This window comes from Leptopilina heterotoma, unplaced genomic scaffold (genome assembly GCF_015476425.1).
Source record: "Leptopilina heterotoma isolate Lh14 unplaced genomic scaffold, ASM1547642v1 Lhet_206, whole genome shotgun sequence".
Lineage (NCBI taxonomy): Eukaryota > Metazoa > Arthropoda > Insecta > Hymenoptera > Figitidae > Leptopilina > Leptopilina heterotoma.
The window spans coordinates 1,303,198-1,330,688 of NW_025110922.1; the positions used below are offsets into that span (position 1 = coordinate 1,303,198).

A 27,491-nucleotide genomic window follows, 5' to 3' on the forward strand; every position below is an offset into this window, starting at 1 on the left:
AAATTAAAATTGTATACTAAATTTTTTGTATTATTTATTACTATACGTTGATTATATATGAAATTTTGTATTACAAAATTATATTGATGATTGTTATTAAGATCTTTATTAAAAGAAAATATGTCTTCGTTTGAAATATTTAATGAAATTTTGAATTACCCGCAGATGTATACTGTATGCAAAATTTCCCAATCATCTCCTTTCCTTGTTCCCTTTTTACGAGATTCGCTCACGTACGCACATAAAATTTAAGGCCTCATTTGCAGAAAACGTGTAGCAAATTACTATAATAGACTATCTTAGTTTATCATTGAGCTGGGCAATAATTCGTCAATGATTACAATTTTCCATTACACGATACATTCAAAAATTCATTATTACTAAAGTTGTGCAAAAAGCTCGATCGAGTATTTCAAGCTTTTCGTTTTTCTATCAGAGCTGAGCAGAATCAATCCGAACTTGAACCAAATTCCATCCGACACGTGCAGTATTAAACCTAAAATAATTTTGAGCACTTGAATTTTTCGAGCACTCAAATATTTTTGAGTAACTAAAACTCGAGCCTGACTCGAGTATCGAGCCCGGCTCGAGCTCGACCATGCTATTCGAGCTTTTTGCACACCTCTAATTATTACATTCTTTTTGACGCATAAAAAATATTGTATTAAAAATTATACTTTCGTTTTATTCTATTTTAGGATAAGAATAAATATTTTTGCTTCTTCATAGAAAGCTGTATCTGTATAAAATCTATACTAATAAATAATTTATATTAAAAAATATCTGTACCATTTTCATTGAGATTTATTATTTCAAGATTATCAAAAGAAAAATAGCGACTCTTTTACCTAATTTTTTTTTTGTATTTTTATTGTGACGAAGATGATAATTATGATTTTACAATTTACATTTAACGAAATGGAAGAGATTAATTAAAAATTTATTTTTTAATATTTTTATGGGAATTTGTTGTGCAAATAATTTGAAGTAAAATATTTTTTTAGTACGAACTGTTTTTTAAGAAATATTTTTATTTTTAGGCCATCGACATCTGACTCTCAGCGGCAGCTGAAAGATCTTCAGCATATGGACCAATCCCTGAGGACGGTGGCCACGCAATTATTAAATGTCACAAATCCTAAGGAAGTTTTGACAAAAGACAAAGCACAACAGCAACAACAACCGTCAAATGATGTTTTAACTAAATTAATTTTTGTCGAATCATCGGAGAAAGAAACTGAACATTCTTCCATGCTAAAGACAATCGATTCTCTAAATTTTGAAAAAAATGCCACAAGACACATTTCTCAGGAAAGACCCATCAATTCAAAATTTGGATTCCTCGAAAGCAGTCATCCTGGTGAAGCAATGGCACTAACAGAAGAGGAATTAGAAAAAGAATTAAATACCATGAGACATCCGAACCATAAAGTACAACCAACAACAACTGGTGGAATCTCCACTTGGATTCTTTTGAATCCACCCTCAGCAACCACAGACCTTCCTCTCGAGGACGAAGAAGAAACCAAATATCCTCCCGCAAACGAAGGACAATTAATCGTTAAGACAACGTCAACAATCCAAAAAGTAGAATCCCCCGATCAAAAAATTGCATCCGCTTCCGTTGAGAAGGTTACCGTCCAACCGCCCATTTCCTTCGAGAAAATAAATACTCAGGTTCCTAAAAAATCAACGCCCAATCTCATTAGAAAGTCAACAACTCCATCGACTCCCAAACTAGAGAAATTAATCACAAAAACGGAGAAGGTTACCCAACAGCCTGAGAAATCAACTCCAAATCCCGAAAAAACTCAATTTAAAAAAATCGAGAAACCAACAACTCCGAAAAGTATAACACCGAAAAGTACAACACCAAAAAGTACAACTCCGAAAAGTACAACACCCAAAATTACAACACCGAAAAGCACAACACCCAAAACTACAACAACAGCATCAACATCAATTGATGAAGCCAAAGAAACAAATTTACTTTTCTCCGACAATTTTGAAGCAACAACAACCACGCCTAAACAAGTTACAACAAAAAAAGTCCCACCAACACTTCGTACAACCACCAAACCCAAAATAAACCCAATTAAAAATGCAACCACCAAGGCACCAAAACCCCAAAATAAACCCAAACCTACTCCCCAGAGAAAAACAACAACCACAACATCCAAACCCGAAATCCACAACTCTCCAACTCCAAAAATCGAAAAGGTAACCTTCAAACCTGTACAAATGATCTCAACCCAAGCGGATACTACCGAAGTTCCCATGTTCATCACCAAAATAAAAGCCTCCGTTTACACCGAAACGAAAAAAACTCCATCCCCCGAATCAACTCCAAAACCAACCACAAAATTATTCACAAAGCCAAGTCCAATCAGGGAAGACATGATAGACAACAGAACAAAACCAAGCAGCAACAAAGTCAACAACGTCCTGCAGGTGAAGCTAAAGAAACCAGTCGACGACATGACGAAAATCGAGATCGAACCGATAAAGGTAAATGCCCCAGTTTTGAAAATCGAAAAAGTGTTTGAAACCAAGAAACCTTCGAAAACGGATCAAAAGAAAGTTGTACATCCGAAGGATACTACAAATCAGGATATTCTTTCGAAAATCGATCTAAAATTCGATTTCAATCCCGAACTGACAAAAATAAACGTCGAGACGTCAGAACCCATTAAATCGACTACGACAACAGTGAAGCCAACATCGAAACGAAGACAGTCGTCAAAGAGGAAGAAGAACAAGACTAGACGACGTAAACCGACAAGTACAACCGAACCTACTGATTCGGCACTGTCTGCCCTGTCGACAATCGCCGAAGCTCTAAATATCGCCGAACCCTCGAGCGCCGAGAACGCGATTCAAGAATCAAAGATCGAACCCGAAACTAAGGTTGTGAACAGTACCAAAACAAAGAAGAAACAAGTGCAAAAACCCATCAGTACACAAATTTACAATTTCTTGAGTAGGGAAGTAATGCCCAGTTTCGGTGTCATGTCCCTCGTTGGTCTGGGTCTAGGCCTCGCGTCCTACTTTCTCTATCCATTCGGCGGCTCAATCGCCCGGCGGAATTACGATTTGGAGCCCAACTACAAGTACAATCTCGACGAGTATGGGGGTAATTACGGTCAGAACGAGGAGGAGGTCTTCTCTAAAGTTCTCCAGGGAATGACCAAGCACGACGCCAAGTACGGCGGGAACAAGGACTACGAGCACAACTACTACAAGTACCATCACTACGAGGGGCCCTATTCGACAAGTACGAGGAAACCCCTCGAGCAGAAACCATCGTCCGGACCCATTTACCGACCGGCCGAAAGTGTCAACTACAGAAACACGGAATTCAAGTATCCCGAGTTACCGACAACTCCCAATTACTACGAGCGGCAGAAATCGGATTTCACCGTCGGCAAGGAAGTGAACGGCAATCGGCAGTTCGTCGTCGGTAACATACCCAAAGAGTACAGTCCCGAGGAGAAGGCAGTACCGACAGCGAGCAAACGAGCGGACTATGACACTTCGAAGCAAATAAACACGGAGCAGACAAAATTCGAACAACAAATGGCCCAGACTTTTAATTTTCCGAAAAATTCGGTGAATATCCCCCAGGCCTATACGGCAAATCTGCAAAATGAACCGATTCGCAGCAAAGATGTGGTGTATGAAGAAATTGAAATTACACCAACTGCCGTTGCGGTTGAGCACGGACCTAGATTACTACGACTGAGAAGATCGAACCCCTCGGGAAAAATTAAAAGAGACTCGGTTATTCAACTGATACCGACAAAGACAGAAATTGAGAAGGAGCACCAAGAGGAGGAGGTGCCTTTGAGTAACGAAATTTTCGACATTATCGACTCGGCCCTACCGAATGAAGATGAAAAGAAGACGACGAAGGTTGTTGTCGACAATGATAAATCAAAAGACGAGATTCTGAAAAAGAAACTCGAGGAGGATCTTTCGGAGAATGAAATTCAACATTCGGAGAGTACAACAAAGAGAGCAATGTTGTCGACTAGTTTCCCAGCTGTGAAACACTTGACGACGGTGAAAATTGAAGCGATTGATACGACGACTAAAATGAAGAGTACTACTCATTTTAAGAACGAGGAGACAACGACTGAGGATTGGTTCAATGATGAGGTGACGACTGAGAAGCCGAAAGTTCCAGAGAATGAGGGATTTAGTATTTTTTCGATTGTGAAGAAAATTGCGGAGATTAAAATTAAATTGGGTTTGACGCTCTTGAAACATGCCAGTGAGGGTTTTGCGAGATATTTGGGGCATGTGCAAAAAAGATTTAATGGAGAGGAATGATGATATTTTTTTTGTTTAAAGTCAAAGGGAATTATGTCTGATTAATCAGGTTTTCTGTTCATTTTCAACTAGCAATTAATATTGCTGTATTAATGCAAGTAATATCACAAGTAATGTTTGTAATATTACAAGTAATGTTAGTAACATTACAATATCAAAGTATCAGAAAAAAAATTTATTTGAAACTATTAGGAAGAAATTGCACGTCCCTGAAATATTCTATTGGAATATTGGGAATATAACAAAATAAATATTCTATTGACATTTTAGGAATATTCAATGGAATGATTCTTTTAGAAACATTAAATAACTTAATTCTTGAAGAACTCTCATAAAAATATTAATTATTAATTATTAATTATTTAAGGAATAATTATTAATTTAACTTAATTATTTCAAAATTAATTGAATTTTAAAAGAGTTGCTTACAATTTTCATAAATATATGAACTTTGAAAGGTTTCAATTTCAAATTTTAGAAAATTTCAATTTCGAATTAGTTTAATTAGAAGGTTTTAAGAACTTAGATTATTAAAAAATTATAATAATTCAAATTTTTCTGAAATTAATTCCTTTTTTTTATACATATTTAATTAATTATTAAAAACAGTTAGAAAAAACTAAAAAAGAATTGAATTTTTGAGAAGTTAGAAATTATTGCAGAAATTTAATTATTATAAAAAGCAATAAAATTTATCATAGAAATTCAATTATTATTTTTAAAAAATTTTCAAATTCTTGTCAAAATTTCAATTATTTTCAAAAATTTTAATAAAATTCTTGGCAAAATTTCAGTTATTTTCAAAAACTTCACAAAAGAATTCAATTATTTAAAAAAAAAAAATTTAATAACATTCTACGTAAACATTTAATTATTTTCATAAATAATAAAAATTTCACAGAATTAAATTATTTTTGAATTTTTTATAAATTTCTTCGCAATAATTTAGTTATTTTTGTAAATAATATTTTTTACAGGGATTTAATTACTTTCATAAATTATAAAATTCTTCGCAGCAATTCAATTATTTTGAATACAATTTTAATAAGATTTCTCAAAAAAATGCATTTATTTTCCAAACTTTTGATAAAATTCTTCATAAGAATTCAATTATTTTCTCAAATAATGAAATTCTTCGCAGAAATTAAATTATTTTTAAAAATTTCAATAAAATTTAAATATTTTCATAGATAATATACTTCTTCTCAGGAATTCAATTATTTTTAATTCAATTTTAATAAAATTTTTCGAAACAATTCAATTATTTTTAGAAATTTTAATAACATTCTACGCAAACATTTAATTATTTTCATAAATAATAAAAATTTCACGGAATTAAATTATTATTTTTGAATTTTTTATAAATTTCTTCACAATAATTTAGTTATTTTTATAAATAATATTTTTTACAAGAATTCACTTACTTCTATAAATAATAAAATTTCTTTTTGGGAATTCAATTCTTTTCATAAATAATAAGACTCAATGCTGGATTTCAATTATTTTTAATACAATTTTAATCAAATTTCTCGAAAAATGTAATTATTTTTAAAAAATTTATTAAAATTTGTCAAAAGAATATAATTTTTTAAAAATTCGTTGATAAAATGCTTTATGAGAATTCATTTTTTTTGAGAAACATTCAATAATTCTATAAATCATTCATTTTTTTATTTAAATAATTGAATTCTCGTAGAATTTTTTAATAAAAATTGATTTTTAAATGAATTTGAAATTTTTGAAAATCTTAAATCTTGGAAAAATAATAATGATTAAATATTTATTTTAATTAAAACTATTGATGGTTTCGAAAAATTTTACAATATTATTGACATTACAAGTAATATTACAAGCAATAATATTGACATTACAAGTAATATTACGTGCTGGTTGGATTTATAAAATGTACATTTTTTACGGTTATAGATAATCAATGAGTATCTAAATTTGCAGCAATATTTGCAACATTACAAAATTGTCTCTCTATTCTAAATTTCTACCATAACATTAATTTACTATAAAAATAAATTTTTCACTATTTTTCAATATTTCGAATTTCATCAATATTGCTGCAATTATAGATGTTGTGAGAGTAAATTACAGTTAAAATAATTTGCCAATTTTTGTAATTTTGCGAAAATGTTTAACTGAAATTTAAATAATAGTTAATTTGTAATAATTAACTACCATCTAATTCCGAATTGACTCGATTTTTGTTTTAAAAAAATATTGCAATTCAAATTTTTATATTTTATCGAAAAGCGCTTTGAACGAAATTTAATTATATACCAAACTGAATGAAAGTTAATTAGAAACGCTGAATTTAAATTTTAAAAAAACTTGATTTCAATTAAAAAACTAATTTTCAATTTTAAAAAATTAGTTTATACAGTAGAATAAAGTGTAATTAAAAAATTCGAATAATTTAATCACTGAATTAAGGACTGAAAGAAATGATTTCTTTTATTTAAAACAATTATTTCTAAAGAACAGAAAAAAAGTAAAAAAAAAGAAAATGTATTTAGAAAATTTTTTTTTTTATAGAAATTAGAAACATTGTATTTTTAAAAAATTTTAATTTTAATCTTCCACTTATTACAATTTTCTGTGATTTTTTTTCTATATTTTCATCTAGTTCTATATTTTTTGTTTCTTAATTTTTTAAATGAAAAATAAAAAGTTTTATACAATCAAATAAATTAACGCCAGGAAAAAAATAGAAAAAAAAATAATATCAGTATTGCTATTAGATTATAAAACTTTGTCAGCTCTCTAAAATTTAAACAATTTTTAAGGCTTTTTTCTAAATAATAATATTAGTAGAAAAATTAGTGATTGAATAAATATAATGAAGAAATGGAAAAATTTCTTATCAATCGAAGAGATCGAAGGAATGAATGATTTATTGTAAAGTATACAAAACAAGTATGTAGTTTATAAATAAATAATTATAGTATATATTTATAAATAAGTTATAACGAACTATATAATGTGTAAATAAACGTTAACAATAAAATAACATTTTTTTATCATTGAGAAGTAAATATTGTATTCTTTTCGTTGTCGCAATTATTTGTATCATACAAATTATTTTTTTAAAATTTTATTTATATAATATAAAATATGATAAAAAGTACACAATAATGTTTATTTTAAGTAATATTAATAACAAATCAGCCTGTCAGTAAAAAATAAATAAACAATAAGTTTGTTAGGAATTAAGTGAAAATGTACTATTTTCTATGTAATTGTTTCTTACATTTTCTTGGTAATTTTTTTTCGAAATTCTTTTACAAAAAGCATTTTATAGAATTTTTATTTATTTTGTGTTTATTTTGTATTTATTTTTTTATTAAAAGTATAAATTTTTATCGATTTTCTAATTAACATAAAATATTGACTTTATGTAAAATTAGAAAAAATTCTGTTTATTAATTAACTGAGTGAGTTAATTAATTAAATAAACTAATTATATTAATTAGTTAATAATCGAGAATAGAAGCAAATATTACCAAGTGAATATTCATTACATGAGTTAATTAAGCATTCATAAAAAAATATCACCCATTAAGATACCTTATTAACTAGTTCATATACTATTATATTAATAAATTACTAAGTACGCTTAACAATCTAATCTCTTATGTTGTTCTGATAATTTATTTTTTACTGATAAAAGAAAAAAAAAATTTTAATTATGTTCATTAACCTATGGAAGTAAATAATTAAATAAGTATTGTATAATAAGTATTGTATAATTTTCAGTCAGAAAAAAGTTTCATTGGTATAGGAAACTATTCAGAAAATACATTAAATTAAAATCAATAAATATTATTTATAATTTTAATAATTTTTCAAGTTTTAATAATTAAATTTAGCTACAAAGCGAATTACAAATTGTATAATAAAATCAATAAACAATATAATAATTAAAAGGTTTCTGATTTTATTTATTTTGCAATCTTTATTTTATTCAATAAAGAATTTTTACTTTTAAATCATATTTTGCTTTTTAAAAAATAAAAAAAAAAAATTGACTACAAAACGATTTACCAATTTTATGAAATTTTTTTCCAACTGCATAATTTCTGAAAAGTTTGTTTTTCAAAATTTTTAATTATAAAAACTATTGAGAAAGATTGAAAGTTTAATACTTATTTTTCAGACATTTCACCAAAAAGCTATCGTACTTTTAGATAAAAAATTATTTCTTTACAATTTTCTATTTTGATTATATTTCACCGCAAATATTAATTTACAATGAAATGGTTGTGAAATGTGAATATGAAAATTTTTTTTTATTTAAAAGTTTCGTTTACAAAAATTATATTTAATTCTAAAATTCAATAAATTAATCGATGTTACCATCTTTATTATTATAATTATCGCTGAGCGATAAATTCACATTTTTACTATTAAATAAATTTGTCGACAATAATTGTAGAAAATATTTAATAAAATTTAATTTTTTTTCCACTGAAAACAAATTGAATTTCTTCAAAATAATTGGTTACTAATAACTATTTACAATGAGTCGCTAAAAATTTTTTTAATATAATTTACAAATTTTTATTATTGCATTTAAAACGAACTCTCTGAATTTTAATTACAATTTGAAAATTAACAATAAATGAAAAATAGGACAATAATAATTATTGGTAGTAAAATTTTGACTCACATTTTGTTTCTGAAATATTTCTAAATATTTTATATTAATTTAATTTATATTTAAATATTTTTTTTTAATTGTGTTATAAAATAATTCTTTACTATAAATAAGTATTTATTAATTATTACTAATGTTTATCAATTAATAAATAACAAAACTCTTTTAAATACAAATAAACATTTATTATGAATAAACTGAATAAATTAAATTGAGTTTTTATTTTTTAATATTTGACTTGGAGGATTGATAAATTTCTTGACATTTAATATTTATTATGAATATTCATTAATTTATAAAATAAAAATTTATTATAAATATTGTTTGATAAACATTTATTATTAGCATTTATCAATTAATAAATAACAAATAATTTTATTTGTTTCGTAGATATTTACAATAAATTCTGTTATAAATTAATGAATATCTATTATTAATATTCATTAGTTTATAAATAAATATTAATATTTTAATTATTTATTGCCAGAATTTACTATTTTTATCAATTTATAAATAAACGAAATTTTGATTTGAATGAATAAATATTGTTGCAAATAAATATTCTTTAATAAATACAATTTAAAATAATTTTTTTATTATTATTTATTAATTTATAAATTAGTATTTATTATTAGTATTTACATTCAAAGAAATATTTTATAAAAAAAAATATTTTATTTGAATAGAATAAAATTTATTTGCAATAAATAAAAAGTTTAATCTGCTTTGAGTCAAATATTTTTTTTCTGCGGGTTTTGTAAATAATAATTTATTGTTTTTATTTATTAATTTCTAAATGAAAAATTGCGAATGAACATTCATAATGAACATTTTTAAATTAACGAAAAAATTGTTAAAAAATACAAATAAATGCTTATTGATCTTTTATTTATCTTTTTAATTTATTTAATAAATTTCCATTACTATTTATTAATAAATATTTATTATTCTTAAATAATTCACATATAAATAATTATTTCTTTCACAATATTCAAGTAACTAATTATATTGAAATAAATAAATTTGTTTCAGCAATTGAGTATAAAAAAAATTATATTAGATCTCCTTTAAAAAAAAGGATGAAATTCACTTTCTTAGGAAATCACCTTTCCTAAAGTTCTGAACGTTCAAATGAACGGATTTATTTTCATTCAAACTAAAATTTTATTAGAATATATTTTTTTTGTAAAATAAAAAAATTAATAGTTTCTAAATATTAAATTTTAGTTTTCAATTTTTTTTTTAATAAGACAAAAAAAAGTAGTTGATGAAAAAATGTTTCCTTCATTTGAACATTCAAAACTTGTGAATCTCATGTAAATCACAAATTGTTTTTTCAATAATAAATGAAATCTCCCCAAAAGCCAATAAATAAAAAATAAAATAGTATCTAAAAAAATATCTAAAACCTCAGTAGCTTAGTTCTTTGGTCGTAGTGCTTGTCCATAAGATGTCGATCGAGATAAAAAGCCTTCGTCATTGTGTGCTGCTCCAAATGGCTATTATTTTGTAAATCGCGTTTTTTCCTTCTCCCTAACATCATTGGAATCATCATGGCCATGGTTGCTGGCAGCATACCGGCGCCCACGGCTGCTAATATGGCCGAATTGGAAGGATTTCCAGCATTAATTGTATTTCTAATTGGTCTTTTTGCGAATAATGATTGCTGCAGTTTGCTCTTGCGATTATTTTCATATTCCTTTTGACTTTGATCAACGGTTTTGAAGGTACGTTCAACTTCAAGGAGTCCACCGTGCGATGTGGTTGTATTCGTACCATTCACCGATGGGAGTACCGTTAATCTTACCTGCGAACGTTGAAGCTTTAAAAATTTCTATTTTTTTCCAACGGTAATCTGGACACAAACAAAGTTTAACGTCTCCAAGCATCAGTCCTTCATTTTTTTTTTTTACTTATTCAGCGGCAGGCAACGATTCTGCACTTCAACGCAAGAACTTAGATAGAGGATTCATCCTGGAGAGATGAAATTTTTATTTCAGTTTTAGGTGTGTATTTTAGTTTTTTTTTTTATTTTTTTCTTATAGAGAAAATTACTCTTTTTTACATATTTATTAATGTATTTTCAATCGGAGAGGAAATTGTTAGTCAGGTTCTTGCGTTGGCTTGAAAATGTTAAAAATTATATCAAAATTGACTTTCCGTGATTCAATGTTTTTTTTTTTGGTTGTTGATATTTTCATTTTTTGCGTGAGAAAATTGTTATTTCTTGCGTTTATATGTAATTTCACATGTCTGACTATAATGTGTTTTTACTACTTTGATTATTTATTTTTATTTTCTCTATTTTATTTTTTTTAATTTTTCTTATTTTTTTTGTTTTTTTTATTTTTTTTATTTTTTTTGTTTTTTTTTATTTTTTTAAATATTAAAATGTCAAACCTTTGGAATATTCCTCTGGAAAAATTTCAGGAATATACAATTGCAAAATTGTAATTAGAATATAGTAGGAATATTTTTTTTTGATTGATTGTTTTTTCTTTAATTTAAAAAATTTTTTTTTAATATTAAAATGACCAACCTTTGGAATATTCCTCCGTAAAAATTGCAGGGAATATTCATTGAAACTGGAATATAGTAGGAATATGTTATTGAATTATGGGAATATTCCACTATCCACTGTAATATCAGAATTTAAATTTACAATTTTTCCAATTTAAAATAAATTTTTTTAAAATTCTATTTAGTGGAAAATATTCCATTGGAATGTTGAGAATATTCCAAATAAATATTCCAGTAACATTTTAGAAATATTCAAATGTTCGACCATAGGAATATTTCTTTAAAATAATGTAGAAATATTCCATTGGAATATAGTAAAAATATTTCATTGGAATATTGCAGGAATATTGTAATTGGATTATAGTAAAAATATTCCATTGTAATATTACAGGAGCATTTTCATTTTAGAATGAATTGACACATTTATTGAAATATAGGTGAAAATTGATTAATATATTAATAAAAGGGGTAATAAAAAAAATATTTTTTACAAAATTCCAATGGAATATTCCTGTAATATTCCAATGGAATATTCCTACAATATTCTTATGGAATAATCCTATTTTTTATGGAATGTTATTTAAAAGGAACATTCCAAGGGTAGGCGACATTTTAATATTCCTAGAATGGAATATTCTAGAAAAATATTCCCAAGGTTCGAATTAAATATTTTTGGAATGTGAGCGGAGTATTTTGTGCTGTTGGGGTAGTAAAAGTTACTTTATTCGTTTTTTTCGTTTAAATCGATAAATAGTTAATTTTAGCTGTATAATGAATTTAAGTAGTAAAGAAATGCTATAGTCAGACATATTACTTTATGTTTACTATAATTTATTTATCTAATGATAATAATAATAATAAAACTGAAAATAAAAATTAATTTATGTATTCAAAGCCAAAATTGGATGAAAATATAAAAAAAATCTTTTTAGAGAATAAAATGTGCGATGTCTGACGCTTACTTTCCATTTCTACTGATTGGCTTTTCAGACGTGAGTTGTTCAGTAGAAAAAGCAGTTTTTTATCAGACATTGATTCACGGAACAAGTCACTTGCAATGTGTCACTTTTCAAACATGCTGGCAATAATGTTGAAATTTCAAGCATTATTTAAATTTTTTTTCAGCATTTAAGTAAAAAAAAAAAAATTGTTTAAATTAAAAAAAAATGAAACAAATTTTTTTTTAAATTCAAATAAATTAAAGAACACGAGTATTTATAATTATTCTTTGCTATTCATTAAATTTTTTTGTTAATTCTTATTATTTATTGTTCTTCATTTTATTTCTTATTTTCTAGCTAATAATTTTTAAGTGCAATAAAAAAATTTGTTTATTTATTCTCAGCTTCACTGATTATTTAAATAGTGCGTGAAATTTCAACCTTATTCAGTCTAAAATATTAAAATAATAATAATTTAAAAAATTAATTAGATACACCTTAATTGCTATATTATCTGATTCAATGCAACAAAAATTATGTGAAATATTCAATCATATTTTATTTTAATTTTCATCTTAAAAATTAATCTTACATTTGAAAATCTTTCAGATCTTTCAAAATCTTACTTTCAAAATTAAAATTAATTTACTTAGTTAAGAGTCAATTTTTTGATATAAAAAATAATTTTTTATTTAAAAAAATGTAAATTAAAAGAAGTAAAAAAATATTGTTATTCATTTGAACTTTTAAAACTTTAGGAACATAGGATTTTTTAAAATTAAGTAAAATTTTCCAAAAAAACTTTTGATGATTCGAAAAATTACCTTTTTCCTCAAAAAGGGATTATTTTTCCACTTTTTTTTTCTATAAAAATTATTTTTTTTCACAAGAAAGGAAATTTTCAAAAACAAGGGAAAAAATGATCTTTTTTATAAAGAAAAATAAATTGTTTTATTTGGGAGGAAAGGCAAATTTTTGAAAACAAAATATTTTCCAAAGAATCTGTTTTTAATTTTAAAAAATCCTCATTGAATTTATTTTCATTTAATTAGGATTTTTAATTGGCCTATTTTGAATAAAAATTTTGGAAACAACAAAAATAAGGGAAAAAATTCTCTCTTTTGTAAAAAAAACTTTTTTTGGAGAGAAAAGTATTTTTTGGAAACAACAAAATGATCTTGATTCTTTTAATTCAAAAAATGATGTTTTTGATTCAATAAGAATTATTTAAAATAATTAAAGGTTTTCCAGAAAAAATTTTGTAGTTTCCTAAAATTATCTTTTCTTCTAAAAAAGGGATTTTGTTTCTAAAAATTAATTTTTTACCCGAAAAGAGAATTTTTTCCGTTTTTTGTTATTTACGAACATTTTTTTTTTTAAATTTAATAATTTTTGTAGACATTATTGTAATAAAGAGAAAAAAAAATCTCTTTTTTGGGAAAAAAAGTCGTTTTTAAAAACAACAAAACCTATTTTTTTTTTTGGGTGTGTAATAAATTACAAAAAAGGTAAAAAAAACGCTTAGAGACTTTAAAGTCTCAGAGTCAGTGCAAAGAAATTAATAAAGTGCGCCTAGAAAATAAATTGCAAAATTAAAATTCTATAAATAAAATAAAAAAAAATAAATAAAACCTAAACTAGTTTCAACTAAAATTGCCTTTCAATTTGGATTCTTAAGTCTAAAAAAAAAAACACGTGAATTAAAATCATCAAGGAAAGAAAATAAACAAAAAAAAACTCATCTCACCTGTCGTTTCGAAGTCATCACAGGAACAGGCGGATCATTTTCATCGACTTTCGAATTCTGTATTTTCGTTCCATTGACAATTGTCAGACCCTCCGGTTTAATTGAATCAATTTTAATTGATCTCTGACGCGATTTCGAGTATCCACGATTTGTCGACAGCAAAATCCATTCGCCATCGCCACTCGCCGGATGATTCGCTGGACGTTCATTTAGATATTGATACTGTGAGAAATGTGGCCTATCATTTGAATCACTCGGTCGATATTTATCGTGGCGATCGTTATAGTTTTGTGTCTTCCAATTGTCCTCTTCATTTTTAATTGTGAACCTGTCGGGGAATGTGTAACTTGGCTTTGACATTTGCGGTCGATCCCAATTGCTGGGGAAATTCGAGGGTCTCTCGTCGGTGATAATGTCGCCAGTCGGTCGATATTTGTCCGGATAACGATTCCACGAGGGTTTGTTGTTATTATTATTTTCTGGTGGCCAAGTTTGCGCCTGTTCGGGATTCTCCTCGTATCTGTCGATGTAGGGCCTCATCGATTGACTCGGTTTTGGTCGATCTGACAGCCAGGGTTTTTCACCTGATTGCTCCTGCCAGTTTGGCTTCAACCTGTTGAGAATTTTTTTTTTAATTTTACTTTATATTTTTATGACAATTAATTTATTTTTTATTTTAATTTCTAAAAAATTCTTTTAATACTTCATTAAATTAATCAAAGAAAATATTTATGGATTTATTTCCATAAATGGAAATAAATCCATAAATATTTTCTTTGATTAATTTAATGAAGTATTATTAAGGAATTTTCTTTGATTAATTTAATGGATTTTTGTACGTTTAGTTTTGAAAAGAAAATTGAGTAGAATTTTTCGTACGTTGAGTTTGAAAATATTTGAACTAAAGTTGTAAAAATTTTTCCTTATTTTTGTACGCACCATGGCTTATTGTTTTCGTATGTTGGCCTGGACGTGTAATCAGATGGCCACGGTTTGCCGCTATTCGGCTTGTCCCAAGGTTTAGAGTCAGGCCACGGCCGTTGTGAAGTGGGATTATTAGCTTGCCATTTAGAAATTTTGCTCTTTGACCAGGGAACTGCATCCAGAGTCACCCATCCATTTCTGTCGTCGTGAGAATTACTACCACTCCAGTAACTGTTTCTCTTCGAGGTATCGTTCAAATCGCTAAACTGCTGCTGCTGCTGCAAAAAAAATAACGAGTCATTATAATAAATAAACAACTTTGGAATTATCCTTCAAAAAAATATTAGTATAAATGTTTGTCTATATTTAGACCTGCCGGTCTATATTTAAACTTAAAAAAAAAATTAGAAAACAAAAAAAAAATTAGAAAAAAAAAAAAAATTAGAAAACAAAAAAAAATAAAGAATACTAAAAAGAAAGTAAAAAAATACTAAAATAAAAACCAAAATGGAAATAAAATGAAACTAAAAAGAAAATAAAATGAAACTAAAAAGGAAATAAAATGAAACTTAAAACTACTAAACGGAAAGCAAAAAGGAACTAAAAACAACTGAAAAACTGAAAGTAGTAAGAAAACTGAAAAATACTGAAAGTACTAAAAAAAGAAAGGAAAAAGGAACTGAAAAACAAAAAAGGAACTGAATAACAAAAGGGAACAAAAATATTACTAAGAAGAAACCAAAAAGGAACTAAAAAGAAAGTAGAAAAAAATTTAAAGAACTGAGAAAACTAAACAACTTATAATAAATAGTTAAAAATATTTTTAAAAAGGTAAAAAGAAACTAAAACTAAAAAAAAAACTAAAAAACAAATACTTAAAGAAATTAAGAAGAATTAAAAAAAATTAAATAAATACTGGAAAATAATGAAAGAACTGAAAAACTAAAGAAATTAAGAAATACTATAAAAAATTCTAAAAAGAATATAAATAAAACTAAGAAAACTAAAAATACTAAATGTACTAAAAAAACTACAAATAGAACTTATAAAAAAAAATTCTAAAATTTACTGAAAAGGAAATAAAAAGAAAACAAAAAGGAACAAATATTAAAAGAAACTTAGAAGAATTAAAAAGAACCAAAAAGGAACTAAAAAGAAAATATAAAGAAATTGTAAGAGCTGAGAAAACTAAACAACTTAATAAATACTAAAAAAATACTTTTAAAAAAAGGTAAATAGAAACTAAAACTAAAAAACTAAAAAAATTAAACTAAAAAAAAAGAAAACGTATTTTCTAATTTTTTATTTTCTGAAACTTTTTTTTAGGAGGTGAATTTCTAAACAACGTTTTTCTAATGAAGGTGATTTTCTAAATTTCTTGCTTCTAATAAAGGTCATTTTCTAAAAATTTATTTTTCTAATAATGATAATTTTCAAATTTATTTATTATTTTTTCTAAAAATATTTAATTTTGGTAATGAAAATCAATAGATGTATGATGAAAAAATAAAATTGATACAAATTTTTTAATTCATTAAAAAAAATATTTGAGATTTCGTTAAAAAATTGTAAAAAAATAGAAATTATGCAAATTTTTTAAGAAAATTATAAAATACTCTAGTTAAAAATCGTAATTAACAAATAGTAATTATAGGAATTTTTTTCCTCTCTTTAAAGCTTTCTAAAAAAAAATGTTTTATAAATATTTTAATTTTGGAAATTTTTGTATAAAAATGGATGCAAATTATTATTTCTTTATTTTTGAAAGAAGAACAGAATTTTGTTAAAAAATTGTGATAAGAAATAGGAATTTTGTAAAAAATTTTCTTCTTTTTCAAAAAGAAACTCATAATTTTGTGAACAGAATATAGAATAATTGTGATTGAGAAGCAAAAAATAGGCAAAAAGTTTCTATTTCCTAACAATTTTCTAACTTTTCATAAAATTATGGAATTTCACAAATTTCAGGAAAATAAATATTAGAAATCATAACTTTTTAGAAAAACTTTTTTTACAAATCAAAAATTGTAGGAAAAACTTGTATTAGAAAACAAATTTCATAAGTATTGGGTTTTTTTTTTAGAAAAAAAGAATTAGAAAATATTTTTTAAAAAAGTGACCACCTACCACTAAAATTACAAAAAAGAAACCAAAAAGGAATTAAAAAGAACTAAATAAACTGAAGGTACAAAGAAAACTAAAAAAATAATAAACGACTAAAAAAGAAACTAAAAAAAAAAAAAAATTAAAATGGAAATATAAATAAACAAATACTTAAAGAAACTAAGAAGAATTAGAAAGAACTAAATAAATACTAGAAAATAATGAAAGAACTGAAAAAAATAAACAAATTGAGAAAAATTCTAGAAAAAAATCTAAAAAGAATATAAATAAAACTAAGAAAACTAAAAATACTAAAAGTACTAAAAAGAAAATATAAAAATAAAAACTGAAAAACAAAAAATACTAAAAATTACTAAAAAGTAAATAAAAAGAAAACAAAAAGGAACAAGTATTAAAAGAAACTAAGAAGAATTAACAAGAACCAAAAAAGAACTCAAAAATGTTAAAAAGATATCAAAAAAGAATTAAGGAAACAAAAAAACCAAAAAAATGCTAAAAAAAACTAAAAAACTGAAACAACTAAGAAAACTAAAAATACTGGAAGTACTATAAATAAAGTATAAATATAAGAACTAGAAAACAAAAAATACTGAAAAGAATATAAAAAGTAATAAATAATTTTAAAAGAACTAAGAAAACTAGAAAATACTGAAAGAAATTAAAAACTGTACAATTTAAGAAATATTAAAAAAATACTAAAAAGAATTAAAAACTGAAAGAACTAAGAAAACTAGAAAATACTGAAAGAAATTAGAAAACTAAACAACTTATGAAATACTAAAAACATACTAAAAAAATACTAAAAAATACTAAAAAGAGCTAAAAAACTGAAAGAAGACTAGAAAATACTGAAAGAAATTAAAAAACTAAAAAACTGAAAGAACTAAGAAAACTAAAAAATACTGAAAGTACTAAAAAGAAACTATAAAAAGAATTGACAAATAAAAAGTATAAAATAAAAAAAAATAAAAATAATACAAATAAAAAATATTAAAAAGAAAATAAAAGGTAACAAATACTAAAAGAACTGAGAAAACTAAATAACTTAAGAATTACTAAAAAATACTGAAAAAAAATACCAAAAAAGAACTAAAGAAACAAAAAAATTCAAAAAAATGGAAAAATACTGAAAATACTAAAAAGAAACTAAAAAGAACGAAAAAAATAAAAAACAAAAAATATTTTTGCTATAACATTTCATCGATAAAGTAAAAAGAACTGAATTCTAACCCCCTGCGATGTGTTTAAATTGACGACAATTTCCGACGAGATGACTTCCTTCTCGAGTGGTCCATCGATATTCGTGCCAAAATTCGCCTGCTTCTCGTCGGGCATCACTCTAAATGGATATTTATAATTTCTCTCGGTGGTGCTTTTTATTTTACTCGCGTACTCTTCCAAAAATTTATTGAGTACATCGGGATTGAAGGTGGAGGATTCTTCGAAAGAATTTCTTCTCTCCAATTTCGGACCGAAATCCATGGACGCTGATTGATCCTCGTCTTGAATTCTCGCTCCAATGTCATCTTGGAGTGACACTCTCCCACCACCAAGTGGATAATGGAGAACACGAAGATCGTAGGGGTTTTTTATTTTATACGCATCCGACGGATCATTTCGCAATTTCACGTAATATTTCGTACTGCCGAGCGAAAGATTCAAAGTGAGGGCTATTAGAAGCAGATAGAGTGCTCCTTTTGACGACGCCATCTGCAAAAATTATTTATTTATTATTATTTTATTTTTTTATTTATTATTATTTATGTTTATAATAATAATGTCCGATAAGGATTTTGGAGCTTAAGAAGTAAACTTTCAGTATTAGTTAAATATCTAAAAGAAAATTAAAAAATTAATTAAATAAAAATTAAATTAAATTAATTAAATAAATAATTTTTTAAATTAAAATAAAATATTAAATATTTAAATTTAAATGAAAATAATGGTAATATCAATAATTATTATTTAAATTACAATATTAATTATCATAACAGGTTTGCTATAACAATTAATTTTTGTCGTTCCCTGACCTTTCCTTAATATCTATTCAGACAGAATTTTAATTTTTTCCCTGACAATAAAGAATAATCCGATTTACTCCCAAAATTAATTCCGGATTAGAGTTTTCAAAAATTTTAAAATTCAATAATTTTTTAGAATTACTATTGTAAACTTCTACAGAATTATTTTCATAATTTTAGTTCAATTACCCTTTATAGAATTTTTTACGAAAATTATTTTTTATATCAATAATTTTTAATCATATTTGTGAAAGTTCTTTGAAAATTAAATTATATTTTTAATTAAAATATTTTCAATTAAAATTTTTCAAAAAATAACTTTCTTTAGAAATTTTAATTATAAAATTATTTGAAAACTAAATTTTCTAAAATTGCAAATTTAAATTTAAATATTTTGAAATTCAATTATATTCGAAGATTATTGTAAAAGCAATTCGTGAAAAATTAAATTATATTCTGAATCGTTATGTAAAATTCACGAAAATTTTTAGATTTTCGAAAAATTTTAATTTCACACGTTTTGAAATTCAAGAATTTTTAATTATTGCTTTTTGTAAACTTCCATAGAATTATGTTCATGATTTCAATTCAATTATTCTTTAGAATTTTTATTTTTAACAAAAATTATGTTTTAAATCAATTATTTTTAATAATTTTTGAAAAAATGCTTTGAAAATTCAATTATACTTTTAATCTAAAAATATTTTTAATTAAAATTTTTCAAAAAATAACTCTCTTTAGAAATTTTAATTAAAATTATTTGAAAATTGAATTTTTTAAAATTGCAAATTGAAACCTTTTGAAATTCAATTATATTTAAAAATTGTAAAGTCAATTCTTCTAAAATTCAATTATTTTTAGAATTTTTATGTAAAATTTATTTTTTTATCCATTATTTTTTAATAATTTTTGAGAAAGTTCTTTGAGAATTCAAAAATATTTTTAATTAAATTATTTTCAATTATGCAAAAATTTTTCAAAAACTAACTTTCTCTAGAAACAATTAAAATTATTTCAAAACCAAATTTTCTAAAATTGCAAATTAAAATATATTTAAAAAACGTAAATGCAAATTTTTCTAAAAATTAATTATTTTCGACATTTTTAACTTCAAAAATTTTTTTTAAATCAATTATTTGTAGGTAATTAAATTAAATTCACATAAAAAATTTTTAAAAACTAATTTCTTTAAAAATTTTAATTAAAATGATTTCAAAACCAAATTTTCTAAAAAATGTTCTAAATCAATTACTTTTAATTAAAATATTCTTAATTGGAATTTTTTAAAAATTAACTTTAGAATTTTCAATTAAAATTATTTAAAATTCAATTTTTTTAAATTTCAATTTGAAACTTTTTGAAATTTAATTCCATCTTAAAAATTCCAAAAGCAAATCTTTTAGAATTCAATTATTTTTGAAAATTTTATTTAAGATTCCTTTCTAAATCCAGTATTTTTAAAATAATTTTTGAAAAATTTCTTTGAGAATTCAATTATTTTTAATATTCAATTATTTTCAATTAAAATTTTTCAAAAACTAACTTCTTTAAAAATTTCAATTAAAATGATTTCAAAACCAAAATATTCTTAATTGAAATTTCTTAAAAATTAACTTTAGAATTTTCAATTAAAATTATTTAAAATTCAATTTTTTTTAAATTTCAATTTGAAACCTTTTGAAATTTCAATTTTTAAAATTCTAAAAGTAAATCTTCTAGAATTCAATTATTTTCGAAAATTTTACTTATAATTCTTTTCTAAATCCAGTATTTTGAAAATAATTTTTGAGAAATTCCTTTGAGAATTAAATTATTTTTAATAAAATTATTTTCAATTATTTTTCAAAAACTAACATTAGAATGTTCAATTAAAATTATCTAAGATGGAAATTTTCTTCAATTTCAATTTGAAATCTTTTAAAATTCAATTGTTTATAAAAAAAAGTAAAATAAACGCAAATCTTATAAAATTTAATTATTTTTTGAATTTTTGTGTAAAATTGTTCATTAAATAAATTATAAATTCTAAAAAAAATTATAAATTATAAATTATAAATTATAAATTATAAATTATAAATTATAAATTATAAATTATAAATTATAAATTATAAATTATAAATTATAAATTATAAATTATAAATTATAATTTCGTAAGCAAATTAAAATAAATTAAGTTAAAATTGTTCAAATACATTCAATTTTATGTATTGTAAATTTAAATTGTTTTCATAAATAAAAAAAAAATATTACAGAAATATTCCATAGAAATATTACTTTTTAAATTTTTAACTTTTCTATTAGGTATATGTAATTCAAAATAAATTAATGAATTTATTTAAATTGCGTAAAGATTGATTAGTAACTTATCATATCAATAATTGTAATTTAAATATTTTTATGAAATTCCAATGCAATATTCTGATGTGAAATATTTCGATAATAATAATTTGCTGAGAAATTCCTACATTATTCCAAAGGAAAATTCCAAACATTCGATACTTTTAATATTTTCAAAATATGAATAGAAGATTCGTTTGGATTCCCAAGCTTCCCATAAAAAAAATATTCCAGGAATGTGAATGCAGCATTCCGCGTGCTATTACGCTATTCAATAAAATTAATTTCAACTATTAAATTGTTTAATTAAAATTTTTATTTTTTCCTAAATTTTATTATTTTAGGGCTCAATCCCGTATATTACTAAATAGATAAAATTTTATTATAAGACAGGACAGTAATTTTTCTTTATATGGCGAATATATGGATATAGTGCGAATTCTGTTAATTAGGCGTTTATAAAATGTTAAATTGAAATGAAATTTTTCACGTAACTGTGTTAAAGAGTTCATAAATAATTGCGGAAATCAGAGTGTATATATATATATGGAATGGCGATAATTATACGAACCATAAATTGCAAACAGTGCAGTTTGTACACTCCGTTAAGTGCAAGGCAAATTAAAGCGGTACTTCATAGTGTTTAAGTTTAGAAAAATATTTGGCTTTACCACATATTCTAGTGGAAAAATATTCCGTTTTGTTTATTTTAAGTTCACGTGAATAATTCATTCAATGATGACTGTATTAAACCTATACGTTTCTTTTTTCTTTACGAAAGAAACAAAATGTTTATTAATTAATTTTTTAAAAATTTTTAAACAAATTTTTATAATTTTTTTTAAATTTTAAATTTTTTTTTTTTATTATTATATTATTATTTTCTTTGTTTTATTTCGGCAATTTATTTTTTTCTATTCACAAAATACATACCTATATTTTATTATTATTTTTAATCATTTCGAAAATGATTTTCCCTCAATTCAAAAATTTATTTATTGTTTTTTAAAAAAATATTTTTTTTTTACTTTATGCTTATTTTGTTTTGGGTTTATTTTATTTCTTTCTAAATTTTCAGTATTTTATTATTAGCTACTTTTCCTTTTTTAATACATTCTTCGTCTAAAATCCTAATATTCTTTATTTTAAAGTTCAAATTATGTTTTTTTTTGGTATTTAAAATTTTATTTTTATTTATTTATTTAGATTTCGATTTTTAATTATTAAGTTTAATTATTATTGATTAATATTATTAACTAACTAACTATTATTATTGTCTTTTTATTATTAAAGTTATTATTAAAATTATTATTATTTTTATTATAAATATTATTATTATTATTATTATTATTATTATTATTATTATTATTATTATTATTATTATTATTATTATTATTATTATTATTATTATTGTTATTATTATTATTATTTTTTTTTTGTTGGTAATTTATTTCTATTTATTATTTTACTATTATTATCATTATTATTTTTAATTTATTTGTTTATTCGTCGCGAACAAAAATTTCACCTGGAACAGCTACAAATTTCACAATATTAGCGAAATTTTTAGTTGTTTCAGTTAAAACTTTCGCTATTCTAGAGAAACTGATCCCTGTTCTATAGTTGAAGCTTTTTTGAGATTTTCATTTTTTAACTATCTTTTTTTAAAAGTTTTTTTTTTCTCAAAAATTCTTTTTTCTGATTTAAAAAAAACATAAAGAAAATTTGGATTTTACTTAAAAAAAAAACTGGAAAATTTTCCCAAAAATCTTGTTTTGATGGAACATTAAAAATTTTTGTTTCTTGTACAAATAAAGAAACTTCTTCTGGATATTGAATAATATTTTGTTAAAGAAAAGTTTTTCCTGTCTATATTCAATTTCTTTTGAAGACTTTCATTTCTCTGCGAATATAAAAAGAAAATATAAAAAAGTTCGAATAAAAGAAATTTGCATTTTGTCAAATAAAAGAAAATAAAATAAAAAAAATGAAAATTCGTTTTTTTAATCAAGAAACATTTTAAGTTATTTAATTTTGATAGAGAAAAATTAATTTTTTGTCTCGTTAGAAAAAAATTCTAATATCAAATATTTTTTTTCAATTTTTTCCTAATTATCTTCAATTTTTTTCTTAACTCTAATTTTTGAATTTAAAAAAAGGAAGAAAAAAGTAAGATAAATATTGAATAATTATTTTTTCCACTTATTTTGCTTTTTTTTGATAAGGAACAAAAATAGACAAAAAAAGTATACTTTCTATTTTTTGTTTCCTTTTTTTTGGAAAGGGGAAAAAAAAGAAGAGCAGTGAAAAAAATGTCCTTTTTTCTCTCTACCTTTTCTACTTTTTTCTCTCTTTCTCTGTTTTTTTTATTCGCTCATCATTTTACTTGAAAATTGTTTAATATAAAACTTTTCATGACTAAAAATTCCGTTGAAAACTCCATGACAATAAAAGAAAAAAGGAAATTTATCACGGTTATCAGTCAAGAATAATGATTTCGTCGCACTTGGTGTTTTTATTTTTGTTCTGTACGATGCAGCAAGTGTTATTTCTTCTCCCTCGGTAACCTCACGAATTTACCGGTTTAATATCGTCTCTTAAGAAAAGGGCATAAAAAAAGCTACTTAAAAAAAAAACAAAAAAAAAATTCTTTCTCGCGTCACTTACTCTTTTAGTTCCGAAAATATCACATTTTTCATTTTGTAATCAGAAAATATTTATAATTAATCAAAATAAGCTGCAATTATTGTCTTCGGTAAAATTCAATTGTTGTTTATGATCAAAAATTAAAAAAAAATATTTTCATGACGAGATCAATAACATTTTTTGTCAAATTAAAGATTAATTAAAATTAATTTTTAAATTTAAAGGCCTCGTAAAATTAATTTGACAAAATATTTAGTAACGAACGTAAAATTACTTGAACAAATAAAATATTTTGTTTACAAATTTTTCTTGGTGAAATTATTCATTAATTATTGATCGAAAATTATTTAAAACATTTTTTGTACAAAAATATGCAAAAAGAAAATAGAAAAGTATTTTTTTCTTCTAAATCATTGATTATAAAAGTTGTCAAATTCATTAACGTGAAATGAAGAAAATTTTTTGTCATTATAAATATTTAAAAAAATTAGTCTGCATTATAAATCAATAACGAATAATTTTCATTTTAAATCCAGTATATATTTTTATATTTATTTGTGTGTCTATTTTTATTGCGCTAAGTATAAACAAAATAAATTAAGATTTTAAATGTTTAATTTCGTTTTTAAAAAAATGCAATAATTTTTTTTTTATTGTAGACAGTAATTTTTGAAAATATTTAGAACAAAAATTTTCCTATTTAAACCAATAATTTCAGTATTTAAAAAATATTTGTAATCGTTTATTTGAATAAAATTTTTTTCCAGACGTCAGTGAAGTTCACAAAGTTTATTGTCAACGATTAAAAAAAAAAAGTAATATTTTTTCTACTAAAAAGAATAAAATTTTTTGTTCACAAATATTTCTTTTGAAAATTATTATTCAATTGTAATTTAAATTTTTGTTGAAAACACTAAAAAAATCCAATTTTTGATAAATTACAATAAATTACAAAAATTAAATTATTTTCAAGAGTGATAAAATTCTTCTCATAAAATTCAATTATCTTTCAAATTTAAAAAAAAAATTCTCGTCAAAATCCCAACTATCATTATAAATAACAAAATTCTTCCTCAAAGTTCAATTATTTTCATAAATAATAAAAATTTCTCATGAATTCAATTATTTGCAAATTTTTTAAAAAATCGCAATAATTCAATTATTTTTATAAATAATATAAAATTTCAATTATTTTTACAGAAAATAATTAAAAATTATAGAAAATAATAATTGATGTGAAATGATGGAAATAATTTTGAAATAGTTACTGTAATAATATTCAATGATTTTATCACTCGGTCATCATTGATTATTATAAAACATGAAGAAATCGATCACTCCGAGTCTTCGACTCGGAGCAATCGCTGTCTTCATGTTTTATAAAAATATTCTTATAAGTTATTGAATTTAAAAATATTTGAATTTGAAATTTCTAATTCCTATGAAAAAATGATATTGATTAAATATTTATTGAAAAAAAATTATTGATGTTTTCGAATAATTTTACAATTAAATAAATTCGTAAATAAATGTAACAGAACCTTTTTTTTTAATAAAATTTTTTTGTTTTATTTTCTTAAAATTTAAAAAGTTTTAATTTCATTTTCAATTAAAATTTGTAATTGACAAATAGAATAGAATATGTAAAGCTTTTTTTTCCAAAAGAGAAGAATGAGTTTGTGAACAATATTGTTATTGAGAAATATAAATAATTCATAAGATGAGTATATGTCCTATTTTTTAATTATAATTTTTTAACAATTTTCTCATATTTTTTATATAAATAAAAAGGAGAAAAATTTGCATTATTTAGATCAGTCAAAGAAAATTTGTTACAGAAACAAGCGTATAATAAATTGTTAATCATAATTTTTTTTATATTTTCTAATTTCCAGTTAGCAAATATTGTTTTATTCTAAGTCATGAAAAAATACCTGCATTTTTTCAATTTGTCAAACAATATATTTTTTAAAGAAAAAAATAATTAAAAAAAAACAAATGCATACACAAAAACTAACTTCAAACTTTGGACAGAATGAATGAAAGAATAAGACGATTATTATAGTTAATAATTAATAATATCTCGGTTAATACTTAACGTAATATTTTCTATACAAAAATTTATAAAAATTTGCTTAGAAAAATATTTTTCATCTGAAATCGTTGATTATAAATGTTGTGAACTTCACGAATTTTTTTTTTTTAATTTACGATTTGAATTTGAAGAAAAAATAAATAAAGTTCGCTCTTGTTTGAACGTTCGGAACTTTAGGGGGACTTAACATTAATCCAATTCAATTCGAGTTTATTTTAATATACGAAACTGAAGTTACCAAAGTTTTAGTCGACGAAATTAAATCAAAAAAAACTATTTTCCGTCCCCGGCTCGGTTTCAAAATTTCGAACAATAATTAAAATAAAAAAAAATTTGTTTAGCAAAAATTAAAGAAAATTCTTCTTTCCTCGCGTCGAAAACTGCGTCGGTAACTTCAGTTTAATAATTTAATCCACAATTGCAGTTTACTTAGGTCAATTATCACAATGCTTCTGACTATTGTCTGTATTTTTTTTTATCATCTCGCACGAATAAATCAAAATTTCTTTTTTTTCATCACTGAGAGAAGGAAAAACCTTGCCGAATCTTACATACATTCTGATTATTTTTGATTGTTCCCACAAGAAGCACTGACCGTCAAACTGGGCCTGAAGCACGTGCCAAGATTAATTACATAAACAACAGCTGCACTGAACCGATAACCGTAGCAATGACCTTAACTCTTCAAGGTCCGAGATAGCTCTGGGGCTGAGACGATGGCCCCGTTAACTTTTAATGCAGGTCCCCACTTCTTGCCGCGTGGTCCATTTTGCATCTTCTTCTTGCTCTCCATCCTTTTCCCTTTCTCTTATTGTTCTTCTCTCGCTCTTAAGCCTTTCCCTCTCTGTCACCTCCCCCACATTTTATTTCTCTCAACGCCAATATCTTGTTCATTTCATCAAGGGAATAAATAATACTTCTTCCGTTTCCTTTTTTTTTCTTCTTTTTCTTCTCCTTCTTCTTCTTTTTTTTCTTTTTCTTCCTGCGGTTAACCCATCCGGGAGGATATCGGAGACATTGTAACACCGTTTGATGGGCCATGTCGAACTGTCATTGTCGGCACTAATTTCAATTGTCGTGCGTGCACGCGCTGTCTGTAATGTTAAAGTATCTTTTATTTTTTGTTTTTCTTTTCATT

General features: G+C 23.8%; 2 protein-coding genes across 4 annotated transcripts in view; one reads left to right on the plus strand and one right to left on the minus strand.

Annotated features, from left to right (window-relative positions):
* Positions 1-4,657, plus strand: part of LOC122501272 — a 57,654-nt gene extending 52,997 nt beyond the window's left edge. Inside the window, exon 6 of the mRNA XM_043610610.1 lies at positions 1,076-4,657. Coding sequence (XP_043466545.1) covers positions 1,076-4,332 — 3,257 coding nt within the window. The 3' untranslated portion in view covers positions 4,333-4,657. The remainder of the gene's footprint in view (positions 1-1,075) is intronic.
* A 5,608-nt stretch (positions 4,658-10,265) lies between these two features.
* On the minus strand, positions 10,266-27,085 carry LOC122501223. 3 transcript variants are annotated; one of them, XM_043610532.1, is made up of 5 exons: positions 26,949-27,085; positions 18,485-18,964; positions 15,146-15,405; positions 14,207-14,819; positions 10,266-10,805 (listed from the first exon to the last, which is right to left on the minus strand). In XM_043610532.1, exons 2-5 carry the CDS (start codon positions 18,962-18,964, stop codon positions 10,401-10,403), a joined length of 1,758 nt encoding a protein of 585 aa, XP_043466467.1. In that variant the 5' UTR covers positions 26,949-27,085; the 3' UTR covers positions 10,266-10,400. The 3 variants fall into 3 exon arrangements, with proteins under 3 accessions (XP_043466467.1, XP_043466465.1, XP_043466466.1); XM_043610530.1 differs by having other exon boundaries at positions 15,146-15,408; XM_043610531.1 differs by having other exon boundaries at positions 15,146-15,408; positions 26,909-27,047.
* Between the last annotated feature and the right edge of the window lie 406 nt (positions 27,086-27,491).